The sequence below is a fragment of the Trichosurus vulpecula genome, chromosome 4 (genome assembly GCF_011100635.1).
Source record: "Trichosurus vulpecula isolate mTriVul1 chromosome 4, mTriVul1.pri, whole genome shotgun sequence".
NCBI lineage: Eukaryota > Metazoa > Chordata > Mammalia > Diprotodontia > Phalangeridae > Trichosurus > Trichosurus vulpecula.
Window position 1 is genome coordinate 58641664 of NC_050576.1, and position 24323 is coordinate 58665986.

The window sequence follows — 24323 nt, forward strand, 5'->3', positions numbered from 1 at the left end:
GACTAACAGAGGGACAAAATAGCCTTTCAGCGAAGTTTGAAAGAATTCTAAAATCGCAGATTTTTTTCTTCTCCCACATTACAAATCTGTCTATGGCTAGCTGCCTCAGAATCAAATATATCCCTTCTTTTTATAACCCAAAAGAGCTCAATAGTCCCCTGTACCTATGAGGCTAAGAAACCACTAGCATCTTCCTATAGCTGATTACAGAGCTATCCCCTTCCTGACTCACAGATTTCTCAGAAAACTAGTCAAAAAGGGAAAGGGAAAGAGAAACATGGTTCATTCAATTTCCTTCAGATGTTTTTCTAATTTCTTTTGTGCCCCCAACAATGTTAAGCACAAGTCAGTTTCCATTACAATAATGTCCTCAAGGGATTGTCCTTAAGTTTTCATTGTGTTAGAATTTTAGGAAAGAGGGACTAGATTTGTGATTTCATTTGTATAAGAAATTCCCAGGTGAGGAAACACCCTCTATTAATACAGATTGACAAACTCTCTACAACAGATGGTCTTAGAGAGCTGCCTAGGGCAGTGAAATTTTAAGTGATTTACCAACATCCAGAGATGGGACTTGAATCCAGGTCTTCATAACTTCAAGGCCAGCTCTCAATCCAATATGCCATGCATGTTGCCTTAGAATTTTTGGGTATAAACTATCATCACTCCATTAATAGGACAGCAGCTGGGAATTGGAAGTTTGAGGGTTATGTGGAAATTTGTCATTGTAATGCCATCTGTTGAAATGGGATTTAATCTATATAGAAGTCCTCACCTACTCACTTCCACAAGTCCTCCCAAATCCTTCAAGATCCAATTCACATGCCTCTACTTCCATGAAAACTTTCCTCAGCCTTCCATCAGGAAATAATCTTTTCCTTAAATTTGTTGTAGCATCTTACCTGAACCCCTACTTTGAATCTGCTTTTTGTAACAAAGTTGTTTGTGCATATGTCTTTTCTACCCTCTTGGATCATAATATCCTTGGAAGGAGACTCTGTGTCTTAACATTCTTTGTATCCACAGCACCACAATAAGTGTGTGTTGAATTGCACTGAATTGAATTAAAAATTGTCTAGTTTATCTTGGAAGCTGGAAAAAGCTAGACAAAATCTTCAATAATTGTGTCAGTCAGCATGGCATGGTGGAAAATTCCAAGGCTATTTACACCAATCACCAGATAGATCTGGTTTCCATTTGCTGCCTAAATATCTGGCAATCTTGAGCAAGTCACATCTTTCCAATTCCCCATCTGAAAAAGAAGGATGATGTATCAGTGTATTACATCACTGTTAGGACGTTCACATAAAACCTGAAAAATGTTTCAAGCCCTTTGCTCTGATATTAAAGAGTTAACCTGGTGCTGTCCAAGAGAGGTGAGCACCAAATGAAAAGAGCAGACCACTGGCCATGGTGCTGAAAAAGCTGGACCCTAGTAATTCACCGTCTAAAGAGGAAAACAAACACCATACATGATTTTGCTACCTAAGGAACAATAACCAGGACTAAAAAAGGCTAAATAGAGGTTGTATTTGATCATCAAAGAAAGACAACAACAGAGAGATATTGAGAGAGATTATTGCAGACATAGAGGAGGATGTGTGCAAAGGCACCAGGATTGGAAATGGAAAGACAAGACCAGGAATTGGAAAGGAGTCCAGTTTGATTGAACTGTACAGAGCATGAAAGAGAATGGCATATGATTAACTTAGAAAGATAGATTACAATTAGATTTCAGAAGTCCTATATTGCTAGGTAAAGGGTTTTCTATTTTTACTGGACAGCCACTAAAAGTTTTTATATTTTATCGGGCAGCCATGGAAAATTTTTCTAGCCACAGAGGAATTTTTGTAAAATGTAAAGACCAGTAGGCTCAGAGACAAAAGAAATCTGGATTTTAATCCTGCTTCCAATGGTTGCTAACTATGTGGCCATGAGAAAGGCACTTATCCTCTCTGAGCCTGTTTCCTGAGTTTCCTCAGATAAAAATAATGATTAAGTGCAGTACCTAAATGCTGTGAATATCAAATGAAACAATGTATGTATCATGCTTTGTAAATCTTAAATCATTATATAAATGTTAATTATTACAGGCAAAACTATGCTTTAGGATCATCTGGCAAGAATATGAAGAATTGAAGAGAGGAGAGACTGAAGGCAGGGAAGTAGGCTAGTACAATAGTTCAGGTGAGAGGAGACAGGATGTGAATTAGGCTGGTGTCAGTTAAAGTAGAATGGAGGAAACTGTGCAAGAAATATCATGGAGGCAGCAGTGAAAGGGATTGGCAACCAACTGGACATGATGGGATTAGAGAGAGTAAAGAGTCATAGATGTCGGTGATATTTTGAGACTAAGAATTCACTCAAACACTTGAAATTCCCCAAGCAGCAGTCAGATCCCTTCTTTGGTTTTCCTCTTGTCCTAAATATAGCTTTAAAAGCCATTTTTGTTGCCTTTAGGATTCATCATCAGCCTCAATTCATTCTGAGCTTTAGTGTTTCTGACATTTCTATCAATAACTTGGATGAAGGCATAAGGGGCTTACTTATCAAATCTAAAGGTGTCACAAAGCTGAGAGAGAGCAAGCATGTTAAAGAATAGAATCAGGATCCATCCCAATTTTTATCAGGCTAGTATAATGGGGCAAAGCTAACCAAATTAGATTTCAAAGAGATAAATATAAAGTCCAATCCTTGGGTTCAAAAACTCAACAGCCCAAGTACAAGATGAGGAAAGCAGGGGTAGACAGTAGTTTTGTGGGGGAAATTTCCCAAGGGCTTCCAAGGACCACAAAATCAGCAGTGTTATCCTTGCCAAAAAAAAATCTAATCTCATCTAACTTTAATGACCTGTAATTTCATAAGTGTGCACAGTTCCTCTCCTAGAACAAATTGCAACTTTTCTTTAACTTTCATGCATATGTAAAGTAAAAAGAAAATAATAATCATCCTGCAGCCTTGCCTCTCTGACTTTAGATAGTAATTCCGGTCCTGAAATAACAGTCTATCATGGGTCCTGGGTTCCAAGCTTTTCTGGCTTTGTAGGAGCTCCACTGGCATAGCTTTTGAGGAACCAGGGTCACCTCTATGCCATAGAGAAGCACCCAGGAAGGACTTTAATGGACACACTTCATTTTAGAATATTTAAAAGGCATAATGTCCAGAACAAAGAAGGTGACAAGCCCATTCTACTCCAAATAGCCCAAACCTAGATTACAATGTTCATCCTGGGCACCACATTTTAAGAAGCACATAGGCAAGGTGGGAAAAATTCGAAGGAAGGTACTTAGGGTAGTAAGAGTACTGAAGAACATACCATATGAGAAGCAGTTGATGCAAATGGATAGATTGTACTTGGACACATGTCTATTTAGGGTGAGAATATAAAAACTTTCAAGTATTTAAAGGAGTGTCATTTTGGAAAAGGAAGAATTTGTTCAGGTAGATCCCAGGAGGCAGAAATAGAAATAACATGAAATTGCAAAGAGGCATATTTTGACTTGGAAAAAACTTCCTAGTGGTTAGAGGTGCCCAAATACAAAATAGGCTACCTAGCAGGAAGAAAGAGGCTTGCAAGCACTGGAGATCCTCACTTGAAGGATGGAAGACTGCTTATTGTCGATACTGTGGAGGGTATCCTTGTTCTGGTGCATCTTGGAATAGTTGCTATCTGAGATCTCTTCTAACTTTAAGATTCTGGCATTCTTTGAAAAGCTTTCCTGGGTCTGTGTATATCCATGAGTGGCTAAAGAGAATTAATGCCTGGTCCTGATTGGTGGCCCGGGATGAAAGTTAGCTCTCATTTTGATCTTTCCTTAGATACCTCTCAGAGACATATTCAAGTCCATAACTGTGTTACCTCCAGCTGAGTTGTAGGTGGTTACAAAAGAAAAATAAGAGGAAGAGGAAAATAGCTACTGAGCTTTGACCATAAAAATGGTCACAATGTCACAGTCTTATGATACCTCTTTGTGGAAAGCAAATTCTTAGTCAAAATCTCATAATGTGCCATCCATTTGCTCTTTGACCCTATTCAGTATGACATACCTTTGATTTTAGATACATTATTCCCAAACTCCGATTATATACTCCCACCCAAGATCCTTAATCTCTTATTTTGTAGATTTGGGACTTTGAGCTAGTATACCAGTTGCCCATTTAATCTCTTATATATAACATTGTACTTGGATGATGCCTTGTCCCATTTCTGCTATTAATTACTCAGCATACATTACAATCTTTCCTAATACCCTGAGGGACAGGAGATATAACAAGTTATTATTTGCTAAGGCCAAATATTTACCCAGCAGTAGAGAAAATTTTAAAAGGAGAGACACTTCAACTATTACCTATGTTTTAGACTCTAAAAGCATCGTTCAGTAGGGGAAGTTGCAATCTAGTAATTACCAAAGACTTATTGGTCTGAGATATGAAAAGTACATCTAACAAGACAGCATTTGCATTCCATTTTTCACTAAGTATGCCAAATTATTATGAATACTGCAAAATAAACTCTATAATAAAGCCAAATTCATTTGTTCATTTCAAAGATACAAAATTTTGAAAGTAACTCAAAATGAATTCTTCACATTGAGTTACTTTATAAAGCTTTAAATATGTGTGTGTATATATGTACATGTACATGTATACATATATGTATATACATATATATACAGAGAGAGAGACAGAGACAGAGAGAGATAACACTTAGGAATCATGAAAGAATCATGTGATGTGTATGAAACTGATTGAGAGGAAGTGTTAGTAAAACATATTCATGTAATTTTTCAATAGGAGTGTATTTATGACTCAGGCATGCTAGTTCCCTAATTTTTTCATATAAAGGACCTCTCCAAAGGACTTCTATGTCCCTATAAAAATGGGTGCTATGGGGACTCATTCATTAAGAGAGAATACTAAACTAAATGTCCCCCAAAGCCATGCACAAGCATTCAGCATCCCTACACATGGTAGATTATGAAGAGAGTACTGGAGAAACCAGAAGCAGTGAAGAATAGACAGTAGAATGGTGGAGAGAAGTGCCAGGGGCCACACAGAAAGGCCTGATATGGGCATCTTGGGCTCCTGGTTCTTGAGCAGAAGCACTGTCTAGACCTGGGGTTTGTAGAATTCCATATGTACCTCACCAGTTTAGGTGATAGCACAGCTTGGGCTTTTAATTACCATCTTGTTCCCATGTCAAAATCCCAGCACTCCCAATAATGATTGCATGGATATTACCCTAACATCCTGCCAATATCCTTGATGGCTCACTAGGAAAACTAGGGACAAGAAGTTTCAAAACTTCATATGACTATAGGCATGGGGAGGTGGTAGTTTTAGAAAATATCAAGTAAGTATATTTACTGATTAGTTTTTAATTCCACATTACAAACCTGGCAGCCAGCATTGGTCCTTTAGAAAGGGTCCAAGATATAGAATCAGAAGACAGGTTCAAATCCAGACTTGGTCACTCACAACTTATGTGACTTTGGGTAAATCAACTTATCTCTCTGGTCCCCAGTTTCTTCCTCTGGAAAATGAGAGGGTTACAATTGACAAATGGTCTAAGGTTATGAACAGGCGGTTTTTCAGATAAAGAAATCAAAGCTATCTATAGTTATATAAAAAATGCTTTAAGTCAATATTGATTAGAGAAATACTAATTAGAACAACTCTCTGATATCACACCTATAAGATTGGCTAATATTACAGAAAAGGGAAAATTATAAATTTTGACGGGATGTGGGAAAATTAGGACACTAATGCACTATGTGTAGAGCTTTGAACTGATATGACCATTCTAGAGAACAATTTAGAACTATGCCCAAAGGGCACACCTGTCAATCCAGCAATACCACTACTATGTTCTATATCTCAAAGAGATCATAAAAAGGGAAAATGATACACACGTACAAACATATTTATAGCAGTTCTTTTTGTAGTGCCAAAGAATTGGAAATTGAGGGGATACCCATCAATTGGGAAATGGCTGAACAAGTTGTGGGATATGATTGTAATGGAATACTATTGTACTATAAGAAGTGATGTGTGAGATGGTTTCAGAAAAACCTGGGAAGACTTACATGAACTGATGCAGAGTGAAGTCAGCAGAACCAGGAGAACATTGTTCACAATAACAGCAATATTATATGATGACCTGTGAATGACTTATCTATTCTCAGTAATGATCCAAGACAATCCCAAAGGACTCATGATGAAAAAATGCTATGTATCTCCAGAGAAAAAAACTGATGAATTCTGAATGCCACCCAAAACATACAATTTTTCTCTTTCTTCCTTTCTTTTTTTTCTTAATTTTTCTTTCTTTCTTTTTTGGTTTGAGTTTTTTTCCATGACATGACTAATATGGAAAAATGTTTTACATGATTGCATTATGACCTGTATCAAATTGTTCACCATCTTAGAGAAGGGAGAGAGGAGAGAGGGAAGAAGAGAATTTGGAACTCAAATTTTTTTCAAATGAATATTAAAAATTATTTTACATGTGATTGGGAAGAAATAAAATGTTTTTAAAAAGAAAATGAGAGAGCTAAACAAAATGACCTCTAATGTCATTCCATTCATTATTCTGTCACATAATTGATTGTGGATGGAAGGGAATGGGACATTCAGTGGGAAAAAGGAGGCTCAGCAGCAGTGTTTTGGAATAGATTGGGAACCCAAACAGGTTCTAGCAACCTGAACATAACTGTGAAATCCTACATGTGTGAGACATATTTATAAGAAATTGTTTGTAGAAGTGATAAATTAGCTCAAAATATGAAAAGAAAACATCTTGTATAATTTCAAGTCTTTTTGTTTTGCAAGGTATTGGATTCCATGAAAACATGGATCATGAATATCTAATGACAGGGTCACTTTTCTCTGGATTAGAAAAAATTGGAATGATCACCTAAGGTCCTCTACCTTAAGGAGTACCTCATGGCTGACACATAATTCAAGAAGATAATAAGAAGGAGAACAGAGGAGAGCCAGTCTTCTACCAGCTGGTTCTTTAGTAAAGTTCATTTACATACGAACAATTACCATTTAAACTTCTTCCAGAGTTACCAAAACAAAGATGATAGAATGTTCTCTCCCTCTTCCCCACATTCCAGAGCTATATATTGCCCTTTAGTGGTTTCTTTTCTCCTTCAAGGCAAGTTGGTACAGGGCAAGACACAGTATGATGGTGTCCAAAGATGGTTCTGACTGAAGGATATCCAAGCAGAGTCTGAGACTACTTTTAAAAATCCACATGATTTGGACCCTACAAGAGGTATAGCCAATCAAAGCCCTTCTTTAGATTCGAACCTATGTCACCTTACACCCATAGTATCATTTGGTAAGAAACTTCAGGTAATATTTTGGAAAAATCCTTACTGCCATAGTCTTAAGTCCTTCTTTTGGCCTTGTCTATAAAGATATATCAAACAGATTACTGTTCAAAAATATGTTCCCCCACATTGAGTAAGATTCTGCCGATTAAAATTGGGTGAATAAATATTTGTTATAAGATTAGGCCTGGTGGCCTTGAGACCACCATGACAGTCTCCCTTTAAGGGAGGCTATAAGCTTCTAGTATATACTAATGGAAAAATATGACAAAAATTTTTTTCAAAGGTTAGCACAACTGTGCCCCAAACAATATTTTGTCTACCACCAGCTTATTTTTCTCCCTAATAACAAACCTCCAAAGCATTTTGCCTTGACACCTGGTATTATAATTGATCAGCTTTTGGGGGGGAAACACCCCAAATCACAGTATAAGAACCCCACTCTGCAATGGGCACTGTGGAGCACACCCTCACATTGGAACATGCCCTTCCTTTTGAATGGACCCATAACTGTGCACCTCAACACAGCACTGTTCTTATATAAGTCATATCCTATGTTAGTGTGTTACGTGTGTCAGAATCGTAAAATCAGGTCCCCTTCTTCCTCTCCTTTTCCCCCTCTTCCCTATTGATTACAATAAAACTTTGCATTAAACTGTCTCTGGCTGGTCCCCACACCTCTCATTAGACATAAACTGGTTACCCAGTCAAGGACTTTGATCTTTACAACTAGTATCTCTGATAAAGGCCTCATTTCTAAAATATACAGGGAACTGAGCCAAATATATAGGAATACAAGTCATTCCCCAATTGAGAAATGGTCAAAGGATATGAACAGGAAGTTTTCAGAGGAAGAAATTAAAGATATCTATAGGCATATGAAAAAATGCTTGAAATCACTACTGATTAGAGAAATGAAAATCAAAACAACTCTTAGATACCACATCTCTCCTGTCAGATTGGCTAAAATAACAAAACAGGAAAATAACAAATGCTGGAAGGGTGTGAGAAAATTGGAATATTGTTACATTGCTGGTGGAGTTATGAACTGATCCAGCCATTTTGGAGAGCAGTTTGGAACTATGCCCAAAGGGCTATAAAAATGTTCATACCCTTTGACCCAGCAATACCACTTCTAGGGTTGTATCCCAAAGAGATCACACAAGCGGGAAAAGGAACCATATATACAAAAATATTTATAGTGGCTCTTTTTGTGGAAGCTAAGAATTGGAAATCAAAGGGAGGCCCATCAATTGGGGAATGGCCGAACAAGATGTGGTATATGAAGGTAATGGAATACTACTGTGCTATAAGAAATGGGGATGATACGGACTTCATAACAACCTGGAAAAACCTACACGACATAATGCTGAGTGAGCAGAGCACAGCCAGGAGAACCTTATACACAACTACAGATATATGGACTCTGTGAGGAGTAACCCTGACAGACTTTGGTCTTCTCAGCAACACAAGGTACAAAGATAACTCCAAAGGACTCAGGATGGAGAATACTATCTACATCCAGAGAAAGAACTATGAAGTATGAATGCAGATTGAGGCACACTTCATGCTAGCCTTTTCCCTCCCTTTTTTTTCTTTTTCTCTCTTTGGTTTTTGTTTTTGGGTTGGTTTTTTTTTTGGTCCTGTTTCTTCTTTCTCATGATTCATTTCATTGGTCATAATTCTTCTCCATAACTTGACTAGTGTGTAAATTAATTCAACGCGAAGTTATAAGTGGAAGTTATATGGGATTCCATGTTGTCTTGGGGAAGGGGCGGGGAGGGAGGAAAGAAAATCTGGAACTCAAAATTATGTAGAACTGAGTGTTGTAAACTAAAAATAAATAAATTTTTTTTAAAAGATGCCAAAAAATAAATAAAAATTTTAAAAAAGGACTTACTCTGTTGATAGCTATGCTCATGCTGGGGGAACATGGTACTGTGAACCCAGCTGTAGAAAGCAAGGATCAAAGGGAAACCCTATAGCCTCCCAAGAGGGACTCCCTTATGAAAGAGGACTGTCACAAAATGGCAACTTCTTTAAAAAAAATGAAAATACCTCCAGGTTTCACTGAGTCATTTCCATATTAGTATAAATTAGTTCACTAGATTATTATCTTCCTAATAATCAAATTGGATCTACTGATACAATGAGAGTAAGGAAATTTGTTTTGTTTGGTGGGGGAGGGTAGGAGGAGAGAATAAGTATTATTAAGTGCCTACTATGTATCAGTCATTGTGCTAAACACTTTACAAATATTTTATTTGATCTGGTAGGTCAGAGACAGATAATTTGGAGCCCTGAAGCACTTTGGGGAGGACGTTTTGGCCCAGGTGCTGCAGCTAGAAGCTTAGAATACTGAGAAAGTCTAATGAGATCTGCAATAAAGGGAAATAGGAGGGAGTCAAAGGCAAACTTCATCTTTTTATCAAATTTAACTAAGTCAGCTCTACTCTGGAAAGGAAGAGGTCACTCTCTTCTTCATCTTCCTCTTCTCTCCTTCATTACACAACCCCTTGCTTCTAGAACTCAGAATTCAGACCCATTCTATGGCTCAGTGGCACTGTGGGCTAAATAGAATTTTATGGACTTAGATCTTAATCATGATTCTGAACAGTCTTTCTATGGGAAAATATATTCTGAGTTCTAAACAACTTCACAAATGTCCTTTTGGAGCATAACCATTTCACTAGGTGAGGGCTATTTACTGAATAACATAAAGAAATGGTATGTAATTTTTTTGCATCATTTATTTCCCTGGTAAATAGACCAGGGCTTTCCAAAGGCAGTTGGTGGTGCAGTGGATAGAGTACTAGGCCTGGAATCAGGAAGACCTGAATTCAAATCTGACCTCAGACATTTACCAGCTACGTGAACCTGTTCAAGTCATTTAACCTCTGGTTTCTTCAAGTGTGAAATGGAGATAATAGCAGCTACTGCCCCAGACTGCGGTGAAAATCAAACGAGGTAACATTTGCTTGTTTGAAAAAAAGCACTTAGCCCAGCGGCTAGGACATGGTAGGCTCTACGTAAATGCTTACTCCTTCCCCTTTGCTTCTCCTCAGAGTTGCAGAATTGTAGACTGTACTTTGGAATTCCATTTTCCCCCATCGTTTGCCCCTCGTTACTCTTTTCACATAGGTATTTCAGCTCTGCTTTGGACACCTTGGACTATCTCTCTTCCTTCCCCGTGCAAAGATTTATGTCCTTTCTCTCTTACTCACCATGGCTAGTTTCATCTCTGTGTGGTTCGCCACCCCCCCTCCCTTCCAGATATCTAGCAACAACAACCAACAGTAATAGTTTACATGTATATGTGATAAACTGTCTTACATAAATTTCATTTCTTCTCCAAACAAATCTGTGAGGAAGGTAAGGTAAGCATGATTTCCATTTTACAGATGAGGAAACTGAGGCTGAGATGTGCCCAAGGTCACCTGGCTGGCAAATGGAGGAGGCAGGATTCCACCTAGTTGTCGAGTCAAATAAGAAGGATGAGGCAGATGAATTGGCACAAACCCAGAAGGCACAGTGGAGAAGGGCAGCAGCTGCTACTTATGGTCCTGATGAGGGTACCAGATTCTCTTCCTATGCCAGGGTTATCTGCAGCCAGAAAATAAAAGCATGCAGAAGCAAAATTTCTTGGCTGATGTTACACAATGGCCCATTCTATAGCTATCACAGGTTTTATGGTTGGAGGTGGAGCATGGACGGGGGAAAATAGAGAACAAGGGGAGACTTCTTCAAGGCAAAGTGGTGTCATTACAGAGGTCTGGTCACTATCCATAAATCTCATTATCCCCTTGTGTTGTGTGTGTATGTGCATGTGCTTCCCCAGAGAAACGTTGTGTATTGGGACCACACTACAAACTGCCTAGATTCTTGGGCATGTAGAAGGTAGAAGGGTCAGGAGTGATAAATCTGCATCACAGGAACCACAATGGCCATGACCTTGACCAGATCTACTAAGACCTTCCCTATTCTCTTGGGGGCCCTTGGGTTGAAGGTCAAGGGCCTTTGACACTCAAGTCATGGGACCCTGACAAAAATCTTTTCATTTCTTTCCCAGTCTCTTTCCACTGCACAATGATGATGCCTTTCAGGGCCCCTGGGGGAAATGTCTGGAGACATTCTGGCACCTGAGAAAGGAGTATTAGTCTGGAGTAGCAGTGTTGCAGATAGAAAGAGCTAAAAATAGGTCCCTACCCAAGGCCATGATAAGCCAATGAGTTTGCTCTAATGTGATCATGCATCTGATTACACACTCATGTGCCTGGTCACTTGATATCCCCACTGTAGAGGGTGAAGGATGGTCCCTTGTTAAAGGTTCAGAGGTGGGCTAATACAACAGCAGCTTTGATTAATTACTCTCAGCTTCAATCAAAAGTGAATTAAAAAAGAGAACCCAACCTCAGAAGGTTGACCTTCTGAGTAGGCCTAAATGATGCGATTTGAGAAGTACCCCTAAAGACTCTTCATCCCCAAAATATCTCCTCCACAGGTCTCCATGGCCGATGCCTAAAATACCTTTTGGGGGGTTAGCCTATGTTAAAATTCAAATACTCCTGAAGTTGGGGGCATATTATGCTGCTATCAGTCATTAACACATCAGCATGAATTAGATTATCAAGGGCTTCTCTAGGCATAGCTAACTTCAAGTGTTTTTGAGAAGAGGGAGAGAGGGAATCGGGGATTCAGAGCCTGGGTCACTATTCAAAGAGACCTCAGGCGGTCAGCATGAGGATACCAGATGACTGGGAAAAGGGTGTGTCACAGGGGGACTGCAAAGAAAGGTAGGGATGAACCAAAGACAAATTTCACCTACTTCACTATTGTGCCCAGAAATAATCAGGCTTAATTATCTTATTAGTAAAGAAACACAGATCTCTTGCCGTGTTTTTCTAATGTCATTGAGCTCATCATTTCTTATAGCACAGTAGGATTCCACCACAATCATATACCACAACTTGTTCAGCTATTAAAAAAAGGGAAAAGAAAAAGAAACACAGAAAACCCAGCTTCACAGGAATTAGAGCTGAAAGGGGCTTTAGAGATCCTCTGGTCAGAGGAACATAGATTTAGTGACCATCCAGTCCAGTCTGCTCTTTTATACACACCAGGAAAGTGACTTGCCTAAGGTCACACTAATAGATGAGAAGAGCTTCTGAGGTGGAGTATATTATTCTGCTATCAGTCGTTAACACGTTAGGATGAATTAGATTATCAGAGGCTTTTCTAGCCATGGCTAACTTAGATAAGAGGGAGGGAGGGGGTTGGGGGTTTAGAGCCTGGGTCACCATCCATAGAGACTACAGACAGTCAAGTTCTTCCACTCTAGAGCCAACAAGATTTCCACTGTGCCATTCTGCCAATCCCTTCACTTTACAGGCGAAGAAACTGAGGCCCTGAGGGGTTAGGGTTCTTTGCCAAGATCACACAGGCAGTCAGGAGATAATTAGCCTTGATTCAATCCCAGGTATTCCAACTTTAAAATCAGTGCCCTCTGTTATGTCCTTACACATGAGCATCAATCGACCAAGTCACCATTGGTTAACAACAGCTAATATTTATATAGCACTTTAAAGTTTGCAGAGTGATTTACAAGCATCATCTCATTTTATCTTCACCACAACCCTAGGAGGTGGGTGCTATGGTTATCTTCATGTGTACAGATAGGAAAAGCAAAGCAAAAAGAGGTTAAGTGACTTGCCCAGGAACATACATCTACTAAGTATCTGAAGCTGGATTTGAACTTGGATCTTCCCAGACCCAGGCCCAGCGCTCTATCCACTGCACCACCTAGCTACTGGTTAAACAAACCCTTCCAGCCAATAGGCTCTTTAACCACTGGAGACAGACATAATTTTGAAAATTAATGTTTTTTCTTAAGATCTCCCAGATCAAGTTATACATATAAGCTTTGCTAAGCAGCATTAACAAGCAGCAGCAGCACTTTTATTATGATTATAGAGGCAGTTGGCATAACACGTAAAAGGCTGACCTCGGAGTCATGAAGACTTGGGTTCAGGTTCTGCCTTTGCCAAATACCAACTAATTAGCCATATGATGCTGGTGAATTCACTTGACCTCTCAGTGCCCCTACACTGCTCTGTGGGACTCTCAGTTACAGAACAGGCACTGGTCTGCACCAGCCAAAGGCATTTTCTACAGGGAGTTCCCTATGCCAGTGAAGTCACAAGCCCAAGCCAATAATAGCATTTTAGGCAGGTAATGCTGTCTACTGGAAATAAGTCTAGACAGAATTAAATCCAAACCTGACCACTTGGCAAGGAGATTCCTGTTCAAATACAGGTTAAACTACATTCTTCCCCCAGTAGAAGGAAGGGAGGGAGGGAGGGAGGAAAGGAAGCACAGGGCAAGAGGTATGAGACAAAGGAAATGCTTACTGAATTAAAAGATCTCTCAGGTCCATCCCTTCCAGCCTTAAAATTCTATGATGGGTTTACTAGCCATGTGACTTTCAGCAAATCAGTATCCTTGAACTTCAGTTTCCACATCTGTAATATGAGGCAAATAACCTACACTAACTACTCCTGCCCCCTCCCCTGGTTAGGCGGAAAGCCAATTGTGAAGCCCTCTAAAATGTGAACTATTAGTCTTTTTTCCGGTTCACGGGGTCATAGATTTAGAGCAGGAAGGTACCTTAGATGCCATCTAGTCCCATCACCTCATTTTATAGATGAGAAAACTGAGATAAAGGGAGGCTGAAAGCCTTACCTCGGATCACACAGCTGATAAGCAGCAAAGCCAGGACTTTAACTCAGGTCTTGGGGTTCAAAAGCGAATGTTCTTTCCATGACTATACATTCATTGCCTTTTTGAATCAGGAAGACTACTGTCTAAAGTGACTCTTGGATAGCTGAGCTCCAGGCATGGTGGAGAAGAAAACATTGGCCATGGGAACAATACATGCACACCTTTCATTAGGGCCGTTACTTTAAGCATCTGGGCTCTCTGCTTCAGTAAGGTCACTTTCCATTTGATAACGCTCCCCCGAGTCTCTCATATCTTGCCTAATTCAGCATCAAGAACCCAGTGAGGGCTTAGTAAAAAAAAAACTTCATGGATGAATATAGCTGACTAACAACATATCCACCTGCCTTTGCTCATCTCACTAGGATAACCCAGGCATCAGAGAGGTTCTTTCACACCTATGTGTGTGTATTTATTATCCACACTTACACTAATGTTACAAATGTGTTTCTAGTAAGTTGTTCAAAAGTCAGACTTTCGTAAACCACATCCCCCTTCCCCGGATTTGTATGTGCATATCAGAGGGGCTTGATCTCTCTTATCTCTTTAGCTTCCAGTTTCTCTGCCTCTTTCTCCTTTAGATAGCAATCTTTTCCCCCTTTATTCCCTTCTTGATCAAATATGTCACAATCTATAATAATAATAATAATGACTAGAACCTATATGGCTCTTTAAGGTTTGCAAAGCACTTCACGAATATTATCTCATTTTACCCTGGGAGGTAGGTGCTATTATTGTCCCCATGTTACAGATGAGGAAATCAAGTCACAAAGAATATGCTAGTAAATGTCTAGAGTCAGATTTAAACTCAGGTCTTTCTGGCTCCAAGTCAAGCACTCTAACCACTGAGCCCCCTAGGTAACTATCCTTCAATGCCTTCAAGAGCTCACTTTTTAAAGTACCCCTGGGAGAATTCTCTGGTAAAAGAAACTCTTTTTAAAATGCACATTTATATCAATCCCTCTCCAGTTTATCCATTTTGAAAAAAGGGTTTTTCTAAAGTTAATTATACTCGTGGCAGTGCAGTGGAGAGAGCACAGGAGATTTGGGATCTGGCCCCAGCTCTGCCACTTACTGTGTGACCCTGATAGTTGCTGAATCTTTCTGATCATCAATTTCCCTAATTGTTAAAATGAAGATTAAAAATACCTTGCCTTCCTGCTCCACACAATGTGTTGCTGCTGTTGTTTGTGAAGCCCTAGTGAAGTAATCGTGTTTAAAACTCTGTTACCACAAAATAGTACCTTGTGGCAGAGTAAATTTTTATAATTATTGTTATCCTTATGATTTTTACCATTGAATCATAAACGACAGAGCTAGAAAAAGCTGCTCCTTGGAGAGTATCTCATCCAACTGGTCATTATGCAGAAGAGGAAAAAAAATAATTTTATAAGTATCGAAAGTGTTTTAGTTATCACAAACATCCATACTCTACATAGATTTACATGCATCTAAAATTATTTAATATTAATAACAGCTCAAAGTTATATAACACTTTGCCATTTGTGACATTTATCTTTATCACTGGATTTCTCTCTTGCTCTCATACAACCCAGGGCTCATTCTCCCATCCTCTTCTATATACAGCACCTTAACCTGGGTGCCGATTAGATCCCTAACCCTGAAAAGGTATCTGCCTGTTCTATGGACTTCTGAAGTCCTGCCTAATTTTTTTTCTTTCTGCATCCCTACAACACAGAGCACCATCATACACAGACTCTTCCACACATCCACAGATAGAGGCACAATATAGGGATCCCCATTGCAGACACCTTTTCCAAAGGGTCCCAAACAGCTCCAGAGCCTTTCACCCCAACAGCTTACCTAGGCAGACACCACCCCCAGGCCAGGTGCCCCAGCTGCACAGGGGAGAATTCTTTTTCCCATAGTCAAGGTCTGTTTTGCAGCAGCTGACATCACAAAGGTGTCACCTGGCAACCACAGTGGCATGCGGTTCTGCCCTGGCTCCCCTTCACTTACAAACTTAGAGAAAGGGTGAATAATGCTCAAGCAGCCAAGTGGGCCAGGTGCCAGAAGGCTGTGTGAGTGAGCGATCTGAAGGGCTCCCAAACAGAGGACTGCAGCATCAGGCCTCTCATCTCAGCTTCTGCTCTGTTGTCCTGTAATGGAAAAATTGCTTACACAAAGGTAGAATGTTATAGTCCTTTCCAGCTCTCTCTCCTCACTTGCCTGAGCTCCCTTTACCCTTCTCACCTCACCCTCCTCCCTGCCCCCCCCCCCACCACCACACACACACAGACACACACACTTGCCTGCATTCTGCTCAGACAGCAAGGTGGGACAAAGGCAGCCACATCACCTTATTATGTCCCTTGCAATAGGCCGTTGGCCCTGGTGGTTGCTGTTCTCCTGCGGCATGGGACTGGTTGCAGGGGATGAAGCTTGTCCAAAAAATTGTACCTGCAGGTTACTAGAGGTGATATGCTCTGGCCTGACGGAGTATCCCCTTGATATGCCAATGTCCACTCGGCAACTCATCCTGAAAGGAAACAATATCACCTTCTTGCCGGCCATAAACCTAGGTCTCCTCAATGACCTCGTCTACCTAGACTGTACGTTCAACCAAATCACGGAGATCATGGATTACACCTTCATTGGAGTCTACAAACTCATCTACCTTGACCTCAGTTTCAACAACATCAGTCAGCTCTCCCCATACGGTTTCAGCATGCTCAGCAATCTCGTGATCCTAAATATTTCCAACAACCCCCACCTCACAGAAATCAATAAATACACCTTTGCCAACAACACCGCCCTGAGACACCTGGATCTGAGCAACACGGCTTTGGAATTCCTGGACGTCCAGACCATCAACCACCTGTTTAACCTCAAGACTCTGCATTTGAAAGAAAACCCCTGGAACTGTAACTGTCTGTTAGTGGACTTGACCATCTTCTTACTAGTGACACGCATCGACTACCCAGGTGAGGGGGATGGGTGGGGCTTGGGAAAGGGGAGGAGAGGAGGCAACAACAACAAAACTGAGGGTGGGCTGGTGGGCTGCAGGAAAAAAGGAGAGACGATAAGAATGGAAGGAAATTGAAGAGTAGCTTTATTTTCAGATATTTCTCTACTTGTTCAGATGTTATCTGCTTTTAAAGGTTTCAACTGCACTAAGACTTTTGGGACACCTTGTCTAGTTTGCAAAGCTCACATATGGACTTTCATTTTGAGACTTTGGCGGGGGATGGGAGGCCGGGAGACGGAAGCCCAAAGTGTATTTCTTTTCTCTTCCATCGGAATGTAAGCTCTTTGTGAATAGGGACTATTTCATTGGTTCATAGTGTCTGGCTCATAGTAGGTGATTTTTAAATTCTTATTTATGGATTGATTGAAATGCAAAGTCTTTCCCATGAGAACCTTCACTGAGGGTCCAGTCTGTGGTAGATAGAAAACAGCCCAATTCACAGGTAGGCAAAGGAGAGCTTTCTCCCACCTCAGATGGAAATTGCCTTAATTTGCATAATTTAATTTTATTCAAATCAACAAGCATTTATTGAGCATCTGCTAAGTGCCAGGCACTGTGATCATTGCTCAAAAACTTGCATTCGCCATATGGCAATGCCAGACTTGAGAGTGGCTAGTAAAAACATCAAATAGAAGAGTAACATTGGGAGGTTGAGTTGAAATGGGAAGAAATAGGGCATGAGTTTTCAATCTCCGTTATTTGGGGGTTAAGTTTTTCAGGGGTATGTAGTCAGGGTGAATGCCACCAAGAGTTCAACCATCCAAAGGAAAGACGGAATTAGAGGAATGGATTTGAAACAAGGGAGGGAGAACAGTTTGGGGGACTGAAAGACAGTCATCAAGGGAGCAGGAGGCAGAGGAATGTGGTAGGCAATGGACAGAGGAAAACGTTGGTTAGTGGTTTTGAAGCTTAAATGAATATAAGCAAGTAGATATAAGGAAGAATAAATGAACTCAGCTAAAAACAGGAATGTTATTGTCTGTAGACATGTCTAACACCCTCCACTGCAGAGACCAGGGTCTCTAGCTGGTAGATCATGAGGTCTCACATGGAAGCTCTTCAAGCTAACTGCTACTACCATGCCCCCTTCTTCACCAAAGTCTGTTGGGAGTCCCAAATGAGAAAAAAACTAAATCAGTACCTTGTATTTCAGGCCCTCTCTCCATTCGAGATTCTGCTGTCACATTTCCCCACTTCCCTATCACATCAAGCCAAATCTCTTCTACTCTAGTCTCTTACTGCTGGTCCTACCTCTATAATTTCATCAGCAGTATAGAAGAAGGTATATTTAGTTTGCTCGGGTGAACCAGGTGTGCCCAGATGTGACAACAAACCTGGCCCATACTCTTATGGGAATAGGAGGTCAGATTTCAATAAGCATTTTAAAGTTTGAAAAGTGTTTTCCTCCATAACAACCACTTGAGATAGCAGACAAAAAGATCACCGTTTTAGAGATGAGAGGCTCAGGAAGACTGTGTGATGATCACAGAGCTAGTGTCAGGATCTTCCCAAACTACACACTGCTTCCCAAGTGACAGTAACCCTCATGAAGCCAATACTTTCACTGTGGTGTATCAAGTAGAGTAAGCTGGACCTGGATTCAGGAAGGCATGGATTTGAAATCCAGTTCAAATGTTTACCAGCCATATGACCCCTTGCCTGAGTCATATAACCACTTAATCACTCTTAGCCTCACTTTCCTAATCTGTAAAATGGAGTCATAGTAGCACCTACCTCACAGAGTTGTTGTAAGGATAAGATAATTTATTTCAAGTGTTTCTGAAAACCTTACAAAACACTATACAAATGTTAACTCTTTTTTATTGTTATGTTTCATTGCCTCTTTGCCCCTTCAGGCCTCCCCATATTCTGCTAAGAAAACACTGTTGACAAGTCATTCCCCAGTTGATAAATAGTCAAAGGATATGAACAGGCAATTTTCAGAGGAAGAAATGAAAACTATCTATAAATCATAGAAAACACTGTTGAAAATATTTGCACCAATCCACATGAATATTTTACTAAGTAAAGTTTCCAGTCAGCTACATATGGAAATTCCAGGGGATACTGAAATAGTTTGGGACCCTTAGGACAGCCATTGAGGAGACTGGGGGGAGGACCAGTGACCCTCCCAGTCTTTGGAGGCTGTTTTTCTTCAACAGTAAAGAATAAACAGCCTTTATGAAATGTTTGCCAGACATCTCAACTGGAACAGTTAAGATGCCACTCAATAAACACAATTTCACCAAAGTAATTGTTTTGCCTTACCAATGCAAATGCTGAGTCATCTTGGGTAAGTCACCTCGTTTCCCCGTACATTGGTTCTCTTCTTTGTATTTTTATCTGTTCTTTCTTTATAAGTTAATTTATTTGTTTTTAGTTTTCAACATTCACTTCCATAAGTTTTTAATTTTCTCCCCCTCCTTCCCCTCCCCCCTCCTCAAGATGACATGCAATCTGATATAGGCTTTACATATACATTCCTATTAAACATATTTTTACACTAGTCATGTTGTATAGAAGAAATTAGAATAAATGGGAGGAACCATGAGAAAGAAAAACATTTGTTCTCTTCTAAAGGCCCAATAGATAATAATCACAATGGCTTCTCTTTTTGTGATTCATAATAAAGCTCTCTGAAGATGATTCCATATAAATCTTATTTGTGTACTTAATTTCTTTCTTTTAATGCTAAGCTTAAAAATGTGGCGGTGAGAAAAGGAAAGTTACTCGCTTTTATGAGGTAACATCATAGGATTTTTAGATCTAGAAAATCTAAGTCATTAGAACCTGAAGGGATGTTAGAGGCCAGTTGGTCCATTACTGGTGAGGTAACTGAAGTTAAATTAGGTCGAGTGACTCGGCCAAGGCCAAAGTAGGTGACAGATGTGGGCTTTTAACCCTTATCCTCAGTCTCCAAATCCATCGTTTTTGCCACTGTAGTATCCTGAAACACCCCCATTCTATTCCACACTTGAATTCAGTCTATCAGGAGATTTAGAGCTGGAAAGAATCTTCTAAATCATTTCACACAATTCTCTCATTTTATAGAAGAGACAGAGAGCCCAGAGAAGTGAAGGAGGTGGTGGTCTGACTTCAGGTGCCCACAGCTAGTAAGCAGCCAGTCTCCAATAAAAATCAAAGTTCTCCGATTTTGAATCCAGCATTCTTTCTAATAGACAGTTCCACAGACTGAAGCTATAGATGCGGGAGATAGGAAATCGAGGTGCTGTACTCTTTAAACATCACACTCCGTCTCCCCAGAAACCCTACCTTTCCCAATCTCCCTTCTTTGTTGCACCCATGCATTGACCATTTTGACTGAATTGATTGTGAGTCTTTTTGAAGCATCAACCAGTTTTGCTGACTTTTTCCTTGGAATGATATAAGTGATATGTATCATCAAACTTCCCACCCTTTACAATGTTGCTTAGGACCAGCTCTGCTGTAAAGAACAAAGCAAGATATGTCATTGATCCATTCTCTTTGGTTGGTCCAGGGATACCTCAACTTTCCAAACAGATCCGGATTAAAAGGTAGTTGTTTGCAGCAGAAAAGAAACTTGACCTCAAGTTCCTTTTGAATAACATGCTTCTCTGACATATGCCAAAAGATTCTATTTACATACAACTTCTCAGGGATAAATTTTACTGCACAAAGTATGCCTATAATATACTAAATATTGGTGGGAAGCTGACATTCTACCAGATTATGAAAAAGCAGGACTCTAGCCCCGATCAGCACACATACAGTTTAAAAAGAAATAGACCAATAGATTCAGTTTCGTTTTTGGCGTGGGTCAGCATGTAGAAGGAAAATATCCTGGCCCTAACTGTCTTTTTCCAGTCATTGATTCTATTTGAAAAAAGATAAGGTAAATTAATCTCCTCCTGTGATATCTAGTATTTCCTAGGAACATAAGGTCAAATACAGATGACCTGCCATGGTATTCATTATTATGACAAAAATTACTTTTATTTGTGTGGCACTTTACAGCCCTGTAGGGTAGTCTATACAAGGATATTTCTGCCACCTAAATGCTCTCAAAATCTCAATGGTTTTTAGCACAGTTTACTTCCTACCAATCATTAATAATCATAAATCCCATTTTCTAGAGAAGGGAGTTAAGGCCCAGAGGAAAAAAAAGCAATTTGTCTAATATAATGCAACTAAGTAGTAACCAAGCTGCCACATCCAACTCTGTTGTGTCAACTAGATATTTAAGGTCTGGGCTCTTTCTCTCCAGTTAAGTACTGTTAAGACTTATCTTTGGGAATTTCTGAGATGAGGGTTTTATAGTCACTGAAATCCATCTTAATCTTTGCACATACAGAATAATTCTCAGCTGCAATCATTGAATTGGACCCCTAACTTTTATCTGCATCTGTGCATAGAATCAAGTACGATATGGTAGGAAAAAGGTCTAGATTACAGACCCCTCAAAAGGTCTAGATTCCAAACCTAGCTTCTGCAGAATCACAAACCTTAAGTCAAGTCAACAAGCAGTATGTATTAAGCACCTACTATGTGCCAGGCATTGTGCTAAACACTAAAGGTGATCACAGAATCAATTACTCCAAAATACACCAGAACAAGAAACCCCTCTCCAGCATACCAGACAAGTAGTCATCCAGTCTTTGCTTGAAGACTTTCATTGACTGGATGCCATGGCCTCCCTTCCATTTGTGGAGAGCCCTCATTTTCAGGAAGTTTTTCCTTAGTTTTCACCCATTCTGGCTCCTTGTGAAGTCATCTGGGCCAAACAGCAAGTTTAACCAGACTTCCATGGGATGTCCAATCCAAGAAGCATTTCTTAATTGCAAGGTACTATGCTAAGAGCCCAAGGTCCAAAAGCAAAATGAACAACAGTCTCTCCCTTCCCTGAGCTTACACTCCACCAGGGGAATACAACAGATAAGTATATAAATGACATGGAAGAAGAAAGAGAGAACTAACACCTAGGGGATCAGGAAAGACATTCTGTGACAGGTGTACTGTATGTGAGCTGAGCTGAGCCTTGAAGGAAGCTAGGAAGAAAGCTAGGAAGTTTAAAGGAAAGCCAGACATTCTGGTTTCCATATTTCCACATTTATTTCATATTACTCCCCTGTATATATTCTTCATGTTTGTCCTTCGTTCCTGAAGAGGACCATGACATCAGGGAAATGATGACATGACTTGCATTTGACTTTGATTTGAGTGAGGGAGGGCTGTACAAGGTCACCAGCCTTACTTTCTCCTCCAGAGCCTTCTGGGTCCAGTGGCCTGATATTCACCAGGATGACTGGAGATGGCCCCGTATATATTCTACTTTCCAGCCAAGGGAATCTATTAGATATTCGCTGAATTCAACATACCATCTCCCATCTCAATGTCCTCCATGCTTGGAAAACACTCCCTTTTCACTCCCGCCTCTTAGAACCCCTAGCTTCCTTTGAAGCTCAAGTGAATGTCACCTCCTACATGAAGCCTTTCCTCCTCCAACTGGTCCCTTATGTTCTCATCCCTCTGAAAATATCTGTGTGCATGTTACATCCTTTCAGTAGAATAGAAAATCCTTGAGAACAGGGAGACACTTTTATTTTTTAATCTTTGAATATTTCATGCCTTGGGGCAGTAGGCGGCACATTGAATAGAGTGCTGGACCTGGAGTCAGGAAAACCTGAATTCAAATCCAGCCTCATTTACTAGCTGTGTGACCCTGGATAAGTCACTTTACCCTGTTGGCCTCAGTTCCTCATCCATAAAATGATCCACAGAAGGAAATGGCAAACTATTCTGGTATTTTTGCCAAGGAAACCCCAAATGGGGTCACGAAGAGTTGGACACTCCTAATCGACTAAACAATGACAATCCTACTAGAAACCTGAGGTTCAGAGAAGTTATAACTTACTTATAAGACCATAAGTCTAGAAGTGGAAGAGACCTCAAAAAAACATTTTAACTACCTCCATTTTACAGGTGAGGAAACCAAGGCTCAAAAAAGTCAACTGAGTTGCCCAAGACCACATAGGTAAATAAATGTCAGAGATAGGATTTGAACCTAGGTCAGATGACTCCAAAGCCAGTACTCTTTACACCATACAATGCTGCTTCTGTGTAACTTGTCCACAATCATACAGCTCATATATATCAGAGCCAGACCTCAAACCTGGGGCCTCTTGACATTATTTCTAGTTCTATTCCTAACTATAAATTAATTCTGAAAATCTCAGTTTTAGAATATCTATGGTCAATATTAGCAAGAGTCATCATCTCATTATGCCCATCTCGAATAAAAACCGAAACAGAATAAAGATGAAGCTGAAATGTATTCTTTTCTTCATGGCTCTTTAGAGCCATGAAAATTGACCTGGAGCAAACATGGCACCTGGCAGAACCCATCTGCTCTCTGTGGGTGGCCATCCTTGAGTTGTCTGAGTTTACCTGCTTAGCAAGAAAAATAGTCCTAAGACTTTGGGCCTTGTAGTTGGGTTGCTAAGCAGATCTCACCATCCTTGCTGCCCTAGGACTGCCTTAGTAGATGGCTGCCTGTGGGTTGATTTGGAGTCTCTTCTAGTTCCATATTCTCTGACTTCTTTGAAGACCCTTGATTCCCAAAATCTCTTCTTTGGAATTGATTGTGTGACATGGGAGACATTGGCACAGGACTGCTCAGCATAGCATGCCCACATCAGAAACAGTGCTGTGCTATTTGAACAAAGCAGAATTGAAACAGCTCAAAAGAAATGCAAGTTGCACAGATTTAGAGAATCTACCCCAAATGTTCATTCACACAGACTATTTGTGCCAGACCTGTGGTAGAGCATTCCGAGTTCGTATTGGCCTGATCAGCCACAGTTGGACACACTGTAACTTGACTCTAGCATACTGATGTCATTTTGGTCCTCTTCAAGAATGAAAGACAACAACCAACCAACCATTAGCATTTTATTCTTCTCAAGGTTAAAGGGTTGTCCTATCTAAATTCAAATATACCTGGAGGGGATAATATATCAAAACACATAAAAGATAGTGTAGGATAATAGAGAGAGGACCTGAGATCAAAACCCAGCTCTGCTACCTTAAGCGAGACACTTACCCTTTCTGTGCCTCAGTTTTGTTGACTGTAAAACAAGATTGGACTATCTAACCTCCACAGTTCCTTCCAGCCCGACAGTTATGATGTTATAATCACTTATTATTAATAAGTCTATGCAAATTATTTTATAAGATCCTTT

The 24323-nt window shown here is 40.1% G+C and overlaps 1 protein-coding gene across 1 annotated transcript in view; it reads left to right on the forward strand.

Moving 5' to 3' along the window:
• The first annotated feature begins 16440 nt into the window (after nt 1–16440).
• The window catches only part of LRRC52 (leucine rich repeat containing 52), a 42352-nt gene continuing 34469 nt past the window's right edge, over nt 16441–24323 (forward strand). The window contains exon 1 of the mRNA XM_036755481.1: nt 16441–17059. Coding sequence (XP_036611376.1) covers nt 16441–17059 — 619 coding nt within the window. The remainder of the gene's footprint in view (nt 17060–24323) is intronic.